Genomic DNA, 13598 nt, shown 5'->3' with positions numbered 1-13598 from the left:
GTGATCTGACCACTAGGGGTGTTATTCACTGGATGTCCATGACATCCAGCAACACACCCCCCCCCGATGATGACAGCAGGCTCCGCCCCCGGCTTGATGGGCGCCGCCATCTTGAAACACCGCATGTGTTTTGAAGACGCCGGCACCGGGAAGGTAAGTTGAGCATTTAGGAAGCGATCGCGAGTCGCTTCCTTTGCTAAACAGGTGTTGCAAAGATGCCTCGATACTGAGGCATCTTAGCAACACCAGCTAAGCAAAGGAAGCGACTCGCGATCGCTTCCTAAACCCGTTTTTCGGCGGCGGGCGCCGCCATGTTTGAAAGACGTGCAGTCTTTCAAACATGTTTTTTTATTTGCTCCTAGGAGCGATCGGGGGGGGGCCGGGAATGTTTTTTTTGGTGTTGCTCAATGCCTCGATGTCGAGGCATTAGAGCAACACCGTTTGAGTGAAAAAATCGATCACGGATCGATTTTTTTTCACCCGTTTAAAGACGTGCCGGTCCTGGCACGTCAATTGTCATAATTGTCACGATTTTCGGTGACGTGCCCGGACCGGCAATTGTCATCAAGGGGTTAAAAATTGACTCTGTTGACCTCTTTCCATTATAGCATTTATATTTTAACGTTTTTCTTATGTAATTTACTTTCAGAATGAAGCTAAAAGAAATTGATCGCACTGCCATGCAGGCCTGGAGCCCATCTCAGCACCATCCAATATACCTAGCTACCGGTAAGAAATCTTGCGTGTGTTTGTTTCTTGAAAGGGTCATGTGAATTCAGTGATTCCTCTCCGACTTCACTCCATACCAGGAAAAGACTAGCAAGGGTGGCGGAAGGAGCACAACAGCCCCCTTGGCTGCTTTTATGCAGAGATTTTACACCAATGCCAAAAGCTTTCTTTGTATTTTAGTTTCAATTTGTCTCACGTTTTGCAATTTGCTAGCCAGCCCTTTCCCGAACGATATAAGGAGGGCTTATGGTTAATCATCTTGTGTATACAACCTTCATTCTACTGCAACAAAACTTTTAACACTTACTAGCAAATTTTCCATCTCCAAGAATTTACCTGGAAAGGACTTAGGAAGTAATGTTTCCAAATACACCATCCTGCTTCAATAAACCACTTCTTAGCAGCTTTTTGTGCAGACTATCCAAACCGTGATAGAGGCTTAGAGCTTTATTGCCACTAGGTGGAGAAAAAAAATGCAAAGCCTTTCAGGACAAGAATGGTTTTCTTCAGATATCATTTTTCTGATCTTATCTAATTTCCTATAAAAAAAGAGAGAAAAATTGGGGGGGGACACTTATTTAAAAAAATCTTTTTAAATAAAAGTTTAAAAATGCCCAATGTGTTTATGATTTTTTTTGTTTGTTTCTGCAAGTTATTGTACAATAAGTGCAAGTGGGGTTTTGCTATTTCAATTTTTTTTTCCAAATCTGGTAATTTTGCCCCATGTGCCATTTGTGCTTTGGAGCCGGCCAATGCAATTTACCCCATCAAACCATACAACCCAAGGTATTGCAAATGCTTTAACCCTTTCCATGCACTAATTCTACTACCACCCTTTGTTAAACTTTTTTATCACACAGATTACTTCAGGTATGGATTAGGGCTGAAACAACTAATTGATAAAATCGATAATGAAAATCGTTGTCAATGATTTTCATAATCTATTTTTATTGATTATAAAAATTATAATCTGGCCTCAAACAGAGATCGGATTATAACACTAGAATCCAGATCCCCCGCAACTCTGCAGGGGACCTGGATTCCCCTCACTGTCGGCCGGTCTCTCACTTCCGTCTCTCTCCCCCTCCCATACACCCCTCTGACTCCTCCCCGCTCCCATACATCACTCTGCCTCTCTACCCGGCTCCGTTACTGACAGGCACTTTCACTGCAGCTTCATAGAAGCCTCAGCGTAAGTGAAGGGCAGTAACAGAGGCTGTCTGTGCGCATCGTGCAGACCCCCACCGGCTGACAGAGGATCATCCTCTCTGTCAGCCGGTGGGGGTCTGCATCGCACAGACAGCCTCCATTACTCACCTTCACTTTGCACTGAGGCTTCTGTGAAGCTGCAGTGAAAGTTCCTGTCAGTAACGGAGCCGGGTAGAGAGGCAGAGCGGTGTATGGGAGGGGGGAGGAATCAGAGGGGTGTATGGGAGCCACCCTCCCATACACAACTCTGGCTCCTCCCCCTCCCATACGCCACCCTGCCTCTCTACCCGGCTCCCTGGTGTCTTGTGAACCTCTGTTGCTGACAGGAGGCAGAGTGGAGTATGGGAGGGGGGGAGGAGGCAGAGTGGAGTATGGGAGGGGGGGAGGAGGCAGAGTGGAGTATGGGAGGGGGGGAGGAGGCAGAGTGGAGTATGGGAGGGGGGAGGAGGCAGAGTGGAGTATGGGAGGGGGGAGGAGGCAGAGTGGAGTATGGGGGGGGGAGGAGGCAGAGTGGAGTATGGGAGGGGGGGAGGAGGCAGAGTGGAGTATGGGAGGGGGGGAGGAGGCAGAGTGGAGTATGGGAGGGGGGAGGAGGCAGAGTGGAGTATGGGAGGGGGGAGGAGGCAGAGTGGAGTATGGGGGGGGAGGCAGAGTGGAGTATGGGGGGGAGGAGGCAGAGTGGAGTATGGGAGGGGGGGAGGAGGCAGAGTGGAGTATGGGAGGGGGAGGAGGCAGAGTGGTGTATGGGGGGTATTATGAATTTCAGGGCATATAGGGGGTATAAGGCATATCGATATTAGGCATATCAGGAGGGCATAAAACATATCTGGGGGTAAAAGGTATATCAGGGGGCTCAGTGGCATATAGGGGGTATAAGGCATATCGATATTAGGCATATCAGGGGGCCATAAAACATATCTGGGGGTAAAAGGTATATCAGGGGGCTCAGTTGGATATCACTGTTATATAAGGAGTATAAGGCATATCGGGGGCACAGTGGAATCTCTGGCGTATAAGAGGTATAAGGCATATATGGGGCAGAGTGGCAAGCTGGGGGTCAGATGTGCATAACCGGGGGCGGTTTGGTAAATAAAAAAAAAAAATTAAACGAGGCTTTTTTCTCATAGTTTTTTATTAAATATGAAAAAAAGTTAACATATGAATTAATATTTACTAATAACTTTGTATTAAAACCTAGTTTGAGAAACACTGTTTGGGTTCTTGTAGCTTTTATTATTATGTCAGAGAGGTGAATAGAGAGAGAGAGGCCATTGCAATAAAGAGATGAACGTGTAAATTGTACGTTTTTTATTACATTATTTTAAATTGAAAAAAAATTGAATTTTTTAATCCGATTAATCGAAAAAATAATTGGCCAACTAATCGATTATTAAAATAATCGTTAGTTGCAGCCCTAGTATGGATGTACAGCTCCTGGTATATGTTACTTTCAAACACCCCAATATGTGTTCAGCAGAATCTCTTCATGCACATGTTTGTTTATTTGGGGGCTAAAAGGCCACATTTGAGAAGTGTTCCCCCCCCCCCCATTTTGGTCAGTCTGTGTTAGTGAGTTGTACATTCATGAGGATAATGGGAATTGGGAGTTGGATGCTGAAAATCATAGATACAAAGAATAGAAGTCCCACGAGGCACAAGGATGTCTATCCCCTTGTCAATCTTTGCGATTTTGTATTAGACTAATCTTTTTATATTTTATGGTTTGCTGGTTTATCAGATCTTATCTTAAGTATAGAATTACAAACTTGTTAAATAAATGGGATTGTGGGAAAACATGGGCAAATGAATGCTTGAGCATAACACTCTTCTCTGTTTAGGTACTTCTGCTCAGCAACTAGATGCCACCTTCAGCACCAATGCCTCCCTGGAGATTTTTGAACTGGACCTAACAGATCATTCCTTGGACATGAAGTCATCTGCTACATTCTCAAGTGCTCATAGGTATTGTTAATTATTAGTTTTTATAAATATTTAAGTGTCTCCCAAAACATGCATAGATATCACCTTGCAAAAGGGGGGGACACTCAAAAATCTTGGGACACCTAATATATATATATATATATATATATATATATATATATATATATATATATAGTGGCAAGAAAGCCATTTGGAATTATGCATTCATGTATAAATTCTTAAAGTATTATGTATTTTTCAGCTAAGTTACAAAAATGAACACACACAGCATGTTTTAACTAATAAAACATTTGTAACAGCATTTAAACCCCTAGGATAGTCTCTTCAACACAAGCTAATAGGAGTCAGACGTTAGCAAGCTAATCAAAGAAATGGGATTTGGGGTGTGTTTAGAGCTACTTTGACGTAAAATAAATTGAGTTTGCTGATGTGAACCATGCCTCACAGAAAATAATTCTCAGGCCCGCAATCAAGAATTGTTAATTTGCAAAAAGCTAGAAAGGGTTATACAATTTCATTTCTAGTTTATAGAATTATTATTATAGGTTATTGTGAGGTTTTTCCCCCTCAGATTTCAGCTTGTTTTGCAATAAATTGTTAACGTTATAGGTCACATTAAAGGTGGAAAAAGTTCTGGCATAAAGAATGAGACAAAGATAAATTAACATCACAAGAACCTGGCATTTTAACAGGGCTGTGTAGACTTTTATATCCACTGTGTGTGTGTGTGTGTGTATATATATATATATATATATATATATATATATATATATATATATATATATATATATATATATATATATATATATATATATATATATATACACACATCACTTGACATTTATACCTTTAATTTGTAGTTTGATTACAAAAATGGTGTAGTGCACCTTTCCATAATGGCAATGTGCAGGATAATTCAGGAACTGTCCTAAATTTGTATATAGTTCTGCAAATTTATAAAAAAATAAAAATAGATTGCTTCATTTAAAAAAAAAAAAATAATTCTCACACTATCTTGTCTTTCTAGGTACCATAAGCTTATTTGGGGCCCCTACAGAATGAACCCTGATGCCAGTCTTTCTGGTGTTCTCATTGCCGGAGGAGAGAATGGGAATGTGATTCTCTATGACCCCACTAAAATCTTAGCAGGAGACAGTGATGTGGTTATTGCCCAACAAGATAAGCACACTGGACCAGTGAGAGCCTTAGATGTAAACGCTTTCCAGGTTAAGTATATCCTTTTAGTACGCGAGTATGCCTTCCAAATATGTTCCATAAATTGTCCGTAATGTACCTTTTGAAGTCTGAGAGACATGCTACTGTCAAAAGCTTGTGCTTTTCATTTGTCAGTCAGGGTACTAGTTTAAAGGCTCACTTCAAGAGACAACATTAAGAGTTTCCATAAACTCCTTATTTCTTCTCAATGTGCACATACCCTTTAAACTCTATCTGTAACATGCGTACGTTAGCACGCAGTTCATGTGTTTCTTGTACATTCTCTGATTCCTTGTCGTTTAGTAAAAGAGCACCTTGCCTATGTTCTATCTTTAACAACTGTTTCCTTTTAACAGACAAATCTTGTAGCCTCTGGTGCCAATGAATCTGAAATCTATATTTGGGATCTGAATAATTTTGCTGTTCCCATGACACCGGGTGCCAAATCTCAGGTAAACAATTTTTTTGCGTTCAGAAAAGCAATGGTTACCTTCTGCGCTAAAGCATCTCCATTTTGTCAGATGATTTACATTGTTACCACTGTAAGGCAGTCTCAACCACAGCACTCCCTCTCTAGACCAGGGTTAGACTTGTTAAACTAAATATAACTCTAGAATAGTGATGTTAGAACAAGGGAAGAATTCACAGATTGAGATTGTAAACTTTTGGTTCCAGATGAAAACATCTGACATTAGTCATGAAAAGGCAGTAGGGTAATCTTTATGCCTATGGAACTTGGTTCTCTATCATGTTTAATAGTCTGATATACTTGTAACCACATTGCACTGTGATTTTGGGTTCTTTTCAGAAAAGTTTTCTCCTTGAAATCCAAAGTTGCACCGAGGTCCTGCTTCATAGTTTGTAGAGAACTGTAAGCTGTACATGCATTATTTTACGGAACAACTTTTCATAGATCACTTGCACAAACTCATTTCCCCTAAAATTTGAGTGTTCATTACAGTACGGTGTGATGTGCCATTTTGTTTTCCTCATGTAATTAACGTACAGGTACGAGGTTGTTCTCAAATTTGTTATAAAGCCCCAAGATCTAGTGTTCTAGCCAACAATACTGACTACTTTATCATACAATCACATAGTTAAAAAAACAACTCCATAACACCATTTCACAAAGGGTTGACTTAGGACAGTAGTTCATAATGCAGTTTATTTCTGTCATATGGGATCCACGCAGTGAGAATTCTGGTGGTAACAAAATATTGGTCTGATTTCTTGCAGCCTCCGGAAGACATTAGCTGTATAGCTTGGAACCGACAAGTGCAGCATATTCTAGCTTCCACTAGTCCCAGCGGGCGAGCCACAGTCTGGGATCTTAGGAAGAATGAGCCTATTCTGAAAGTCAGCGACCACAGCAACAGGGTACCGTATACGATTAATGGAACAATATGTTGACACCGCAAGGGTGTGATTAAAGCTGATGAGTTGTCTTCATAGACTGATGCAGGGATGGTCCCTGAAATTTCTCCTTGGTGTTTTATTTATTAACAAAACGTGTGCATAAAGCCAGAAGCCATTATAGTAAATTGTGTTGTCTGCGAACGGCTGACGTTCCTCTAATCCCTCTCCTCACGTGGCTTTTTTCGTTTCCAGATGCATTGCTCGGGAATGGCTTGGCACCCTGATGTTGCCACTCAGATGGTTCTTTCTTCAGAAGATGATCGCCTCCCTGTTATACAAATGTGGGACCTGAGATTTGCTTCATCCCCGCTGAGAGTTATGGAAAACCATACACGGTACGGACTGATTTGCATGTTCTTGCTTAGAGGTTTAGACTTTTGGCCTTGCTTAATTTTACACTAATATTTTTCCCTTTGGCTTAGTATTAAAGGGACATTCAAACCATGGTATTCTCTTTTAACATGCATAATAGCTGAGTGTATGTATGAGAATAGACCAGCTCTTGACTTTTTTATTTATTTATTATTTTAAATCAGGGGCATTTTGGCCATCGCGTGGAGTAATGCAGACCCAGAATTGCTGCTTAGTTGCGGAAAAGATTCCAGGATACTGTGTTCCAACCCCAATACAGGAGAGGTAAGTTACTCTCTAGTTATTCCATTACTGTATTTACATACCGTATTTGCTCGATTATAAGACGACCCCCCAAAATCTGAATATTAATTTAGGAAACAAAGAGAGCCTGAATATAAGACGACCCTATAGGAAAAAAGTTTTACCAGTAAATGTTAATTCATGTAAACCATTACATTTTTTAATAAAAGCTATGATTGAGAAAAATATTTTTTGTTTTTATTTCCTTGTATTTTCCAACCTGCCCCCCAGTTACGCACATCTGCCCCCAGGCTTGCCACTCCAATATGGCACTGTGGCCCATGATATGCCTTTTAACCCTCTATATGCCACTGTGCCCCATGATATGCCTTTTAACCCCCTATGTGCCACTCTGCCTCCAGAAATGCCTTATACCCCTATATCCCATTCTGGCATTTAGGGGGTTAAAAGGCATATTATGGGGCAGAGTGGCATATAGGGAGGTATAAGGCATTTCAGGAGGCAGAGTGGCGTATTGAGGGTTAAAAGGCATTTCTGAAGGCAGAGTGGCATATAGGGGGTTAAAAGGCATATTATGGGGCAGAGTGGCATATAGGGAGGGATAAGCCATTTCAGGAGGCAGAGTGGCGTTAAGTGGGTTAAAAGGCATTTCACAGAGCACTCTGCCTCCAGAAATGCCCTATGCCCCCATTTAACACCCCCCCCACACACACACACACTTACCGGTGCTTCCAATTTCCTGTTGTATTGCTGGGGCAGCGGGTTGACGTCTACGCGATTCGCTGCAGCCGGAAGGAGGTGGAGTTGGCAGCGGGGGTTTGTCTGCGTCCATCGCTCAGACCTTCCCAGGCTGTCAGAGATCAGAGTTCCCCGCACCGGTGCGGGGAACTCTGATCTCTGACAGTCGGGGAAGGTCTGCACGATGGACGCAGACAACCCCCGCTGCTATCCACGCCTCCTTCCGGCTGCAGCGTAAGTTGTCTACGCGGATCGCGTAGACGTCAACCCGCTGCCCCGGCAATACAGCAGGAAATTGGAAGCACCAGTAAGTGTGTGTGGGGTGGGGAGTGACAGAAGGATCCGGGTCCCCTGCAGCGGTGCGGGGGATCTGGATCTTAGTCTCATAGTCAGACTACTCTCATAGTCAGTCTGATTATAAGACGACCCCGATTAGAAGACGAGGGGTATTTTTTCAGAGCATTTGCTCTTGAAAAAAACCTCGTCTTATAATCGAGCAAATACGGTAATTTAGAGTGCTACAGTATGTAAGTCTTTTAAAGTATATATAGAACTGTATATACAATTCTAGGTTTTGAAAATTTCACATCTCCAAGGTGGCCATAATGGTGACATTGATTTGTACACATTAATTGTCTCGGAAAGTAAATTAATGCAGAAGGAAACAGTTTACAACAGTCTCAGTAGTTCTCAAATGACTAATCTTTATAATTGTTCAGTGTTTCCGACACAATGCAGGCGCTGTGGACTGTGTAAATTTGCTGTGACAGAGCTATAGAACGTTTCATATTTTCAGATAAATTATTACATTCTGTTTTGTCTACAGGTCTTGTATGAGCTGCCAACGAGCACACAATGGTGTTTTGATATCCAGTGGTGTCCCCGTAACCCTGCTGTGCTTTCTGCTGCTTCGTTTGATGGACGTATCGGCATCTATTCTATTATGGGGGGTATCGCTGACAATCTGAGTCAAAAGCAGGCAGACCAGGTAAATACACTCCCTTCATGTTCATATAGTGGTTTGCAAAAACAGCTCTCATGGGTCTTCTGCACGCTTTTTCTAGATGTACAAATATTGTTATTGGCAAGCAGGGGGTTGTAAATGAATGTGCACATATTATATTAACTTGCCACTGGCAGGAAAAATGCCACTACAATGCCAACACGGATTGTTTGAGCAGCTTGTTCCTTTTGTAGAGCACTCGCTTTTATTTAATACATAATCTACAACTTAAACATCTTTGAATGTTTTATAGCGTTATAGTGTACCGACATTCCATTTTTTCTGTACTTTGCGTCTAGAAGTGGCAGTCTCGGACTAAAGATGAGGTTATTGCAAATTGTTTTCTTCAAATGAGATCCATTGATCATTTATATTCACAAGCAAAAATGCAGGCAACCACAAGACACAGCATCATAATTGAAGACCATGCATAGAATGCTTTTTGGAAGGATTGTTTATCTTATATTTTCATTTCTGGGGTTTATATATATAATGTTAAAAAAAAAATGGGACTGTACAAAAAGATAATTATTTTACTCCTCACTGAGCTATGGACTCTGTAATGCACAGTGCCGTTAAAGCTGTGATTTTCATGTGTTTTCTTCATAGCTTTCATCATCATTTGGAAACATGGATCCGTTTGGCACGGGGCAACCACTTCCTCCTTTGCAGCTCCCTCAACAGCCTGCCAAGCAAAGCACTGTTCTTCCTTTGAAGAAACCCCCAAAGTGGCTGCGACGACCTGTTGGGGCTTCATTTTCTGTGAGTGACTTGAATTGTTTATTCGTGAATGATTGTAACTCCAACACCACAATACCCTCTAGAAATCCAGGATTGTATCACCATTAGCGGAGTCCGAGCGTGAGTTAAGCAATCAAGTGGGATAACATTTTGAAACCTGAACTTTCAGATTTTAAGAATCGTAGAAAAGTAGCCTTGTGATAAATTATGATTTTTAAAAGTTTTTTTTTTTTTTTTAAATTAACGCTTTTGAAATAAAATACATATTTGGTAACTTAAATGCAAAGACTATTGTTACGTTGTGCAAGAAAATCATAGGATGATGCCATATGTTTCCCACTATGATATACTCGGAGAACCTTATTTGGTCGGGCTGTACCATGTTTCTGTTGGGCAATTTGGGTAACGATAAAGCAGGGGTTTATCGGCACATCATTTTGTGGACACTTTTCAAGTTAAATAATTTTGCTCATTGCAGTTTGGAGGAAAACTAATCACGTTTGAAGCTACGAAGCAGCAACCCCCTCAACAGCAGCAGCATCCACAAGCCCCAAACCAACCCTTTCATGTGTACGTCAGCCAGGTGGTTACTGAGAAGGAATTCCTTAACCGGTCCAACAAGCTTCAAGATGTGGTCAGCACGGGAGCTTTCCTGGAATATTGCCAGAAGAAAATTGAAGACTCGAAAACAGACTTTGAGAAGAACGTGTGGTCTTTCTTGAAGGTCGGTCTTTCTATTTTTTTTTTATTCTAAACTATCTGCAAGTGTGTGTGTGTGTGTGTATATATATATATATATATATATATATATATATATATATATATATATATATATATATATATATATATATATATATATAAATAAATATTTGGACCAGAGCTTTTTGAAAGAAATTGCAGCACGTTTTAAGTTTTCAACGCAAACAAATGTGCACAAAATGCATTTTCACAATTTTCCTTGTTCTGTACTTAAACATGTTATTTGAAAGCATCTAGCATAACCCTCACTTTCCCCGGTTTAGTTTTGTGCCATTCGGCCTATGAACTGGTCCAGCTGTGATGTCCTATTGTGTTTTACAACCCTATATTTTCTTAGCAATGTTGGAACCTAGACAGTATTGTTCTAATGTATTTTAAAATAGCTTGTAGCTTGGACCTTTTAGAAATGCCTAAAATCCACTAGGAGCTCTAACGTTTTGTCTGTTGCTTTTCTCTTATATTCTATGCCGAGCACCATAAATCCATGTGCAACACGGACAGATTACTTATTTGCCCCCTTCTAACCAATTCACCTGAAAATAAGGGAGCCCATGCGTATGTTGCCGAATATTGAAAATGTGTATCGAGACTCTTTACAAATGTGTATAGTCTCTCTCTCTCTCTGTAGTTCTTAGTTTAACCAAATTGCCCCCTAGCTATAATGGAAAAATAATCTAAACCAAATTCAAGTGTAGTTCCGTTTTCAAGCATTTTGTCAAAATGGTTGGTTTGTTTTAGGTGAATTTTGAAGATGATTCTCGTGGGAAATATCTTGAATTACTTGGATTCAGAAAGGAGGATTTGGTGGCAAAAGTAAGTGTTTTTTGTTTCTGCAGTCTTTACCATGTGTTACTAGGAAAGCAATCTGTAGTTTGTCTGTTTTCCTTATTAAAATAATGGATTCTTTTGTTATGGGGGGATCTATGTGTTTTCTGTAACAGAACCATCTTTTTTTCCCTCTCATACCAGATTGCATCGGCTTTAAGTAACAGCACTATAGCAGAAGAAACACATGAGGTAGGTGTAGCAAAACGTTTTCCATCGTAGAAATTGGATAACTTAATGAAGAAGGGTAAGCACGTGTTGCTCCCAATGGCATCCAGAAACATTTTCTAATTCTGTTATAAAATGTACTATTTTGGGTGGAATAATCTACCTTTTTGAGAGTCTGTATTTTCCAGCTAAAAAGTGTAAAAATAAAGTTTTCTATTGGGTATTTCATCATCCCCAGGTTATTGTTTTACATTGGTATAAAGCTACAGGGCAATGGCAGGTAGAAGTATAAAATCTTGTTAACAGTGTGTGTCACACGCCTAAATGTTTAGTGTCGGGTTAATATGTTTAGTATGTAACAAAAATCTGTGAAGCGGAACCAACTTGTGTTTGTCTAACCTTTTGGGGATAAATGTACTTAATTTTCAGGGAAATCATGCTGTCTCTAACACTGTCTCTCACGCTCAGATACTAAAATGTCAGTCAGCTGCTGGTATGCACAGGTCTTTCCTTTTTTACTTGTTGCCATCATAACCAGCAGTTGTCGGTTCTGTTAAGAAATTCCCAGATTAAATAATGGGAGCAAACATTTTTCACTTTACTTTGTTGCTGTTGATTGGTAGAAAAAGTTATTTCCGCAGTTAAGACGTGCCTCCATGTATGGTGGGGATTTACAGCCAATTAGGTGTGAAGTACATTTTCCCCTTAGTCTTAATATACTGGAAATCCCTTATGTTAACTAGAAAAGGCTTGTGCATTCAGTAGTTACAAAACCTATTTGTAATGCTGATTTAACTTTTTTCATTTCTGCACAGTAGATGGAACAATGCCTTTAATAAATCTAGCCCCAAGTTTCTTTTGCATCATTTAGTTGTTACTTTTGTACTAAAGGTATTTGCATACCAATTTTGCTTATAATCTGCTTAATTTCTAAAATCATTTAAACCACAAAAGCTCAAGAACTAAAATAAGTAAACCGGCTTTCAATGATAGTGGTAATTTCTGTATGCGAAGTTACTGAATGTCAAATAATATTCTGCTTTATTTCTTGGGGTTAAGGGCAAATTATTATATACACACTATATGGGCAAAAGTGTTCAGATACCTGACCATTACACCAACAGGGACTTTGAGGACATTGCATTCTAAATTCATATACATTAATATGCCCCCTTTCAGCTATAACAGCTTTAACTTTTCTGAAATTGGACAAGGAGGCCTGGCTCACAATCTCTATTCCAGTTCACCCCAAAGGTGTTTAATGAGGTTCAGGGCTCCATGCAGGCCAGTCAAGTTCTTCCACACCAAATTCACCCAACCATGTCTTTAATGCAATATCATCAAAGTCCCTGTTGGTGTAAATGGTCAGGTGTCCGAATACTTTTGTCCATATAGTGTGTGTGTGTGTGTGTGTGTGTGTGTATATATATATATATATATACATATATATCACACACACATGTATATGTATGTATAATTATCCACAGCTTTTGGGAAAACATGGCACCATTTACTTATGACCCATCATTGACTTCTCATGGACTTCTATAAATTGTGTAGCCTTAGAAAATAGTAATATTTTCAGATCCAAATAAATTCTATAGACATGGCTGCCCCAATACTGGAATTTTCACTGTATTTTTTTTATGACTCATAAAGGACCTACCATGTTTTTATCAACACAGTAGTTAAAAATCAAGCCTCTCCTGTATGTATATGTACACTGCAACATGTTTGGCTATACATACATTACAATCTGACGGTGTAAATTCTTCAAATGTTTTATGCGGGATTAGTGCATTTCACATTTTGATGTGTATTGTGCGAACTGCACCATGATCAGAAGGAAATGTTAATGCTACACAGTTTAATAAATCTTATTCCTCTAATCAAGCATGCCTTCATTTGATTTGTCTTTTTTTCTTTAATCCTTCCACCTTTCCTTATGTTAAATTCAAATGCCATAAAAGGATTTGAAAAAACCTGACCAGGCTCTTGAGAGCGATGATGAGGGAAGTCAACCAACAGATGATCAGTTCTTGGGGGAGGTACTTATTTCCTATACTTTTGTGTGTGTGTATGTGTTTTTTGGTAGACCTTAATTAAGTATTTTATAGTAAAAATGAAATTGTATGTATACATGTTTCCATACAGTAAAAAAAGGTTCATCTGGATATAAGTGAAAAGGTCTGTTTAAGAGTTATATCCCCAGGAACCATGTTACTTTTTAGTCGCCATA

The 13598-nt window shown here is 39.9% G+C and overlaps 1 protein-coding gene across 1 annotated transcript in view; it reads left to right on the top strand.

The window, feature by feature from the left end:
* The first annotated feature begins 650 nt into the window (after positions 1–650).
* The window catches only part of LOC149286956 (protein transport protein Sec31A-like), a 28956-nt gene continuing 16008 nt past the window's right edge, over positions 651–13598 (top strand). Inside the window, exons 1-12 of the mRNA XM_089493573.1 lie at positions 651–729; positions 3777–3900; positions 4907–5105; positions 5451–5546; positions 6331–6471; positions 6703–6845; positions 7047–7146; positions 8690–8851; positions 9476–9628; positions 10086–10331; positions 11105–11179; positions 13330–13407. Coding sequence (XP_089349699.1) covers positions 651–729; positions 3777–3900; positions 4907–5105; positions 5451–5546; positions 6331–6471; positions 6703–6845; positions 7047–7146; positions 8690–8851; positions 9476–9628; positions 10086–10331; positions 11105–11179; positions 13330–13407 — 1596 coding nt within the window. The remainder of the gene's footprint in view (positions 730–3776; positions 3901–4906; positions 5106–5450; positions 5547–6330; positions 6472–6702; positions 6846–7046; positions 7147–8689; positions 8852–9475; positions 9629–10085; positions 10332–11104; positions 11180–13329; positions 13408–13598) is intronic.

This window comes from Sceloporus occidentalis, unplaced genomic scaffold (genome assembly GCF_023333645.1).
Source record: "Sceloporus occidentalis isolate IW3139 unplaced genomic scaffold, rSceOcc1.0.p SCAF_65, whole genome shotgun sequence".
In the NCBI taxonomy this organism is placed as follows: domain Eukaryota; kingdom Metazoa; phylum Chordata; class Lepidosauria; order Squamata; family Phrynosomatidae; genus Sceloporus; species Sceloporus occidentalis.
This window is presented reverse-complemented; position numbering and strand designations above follow the sequence as displayed.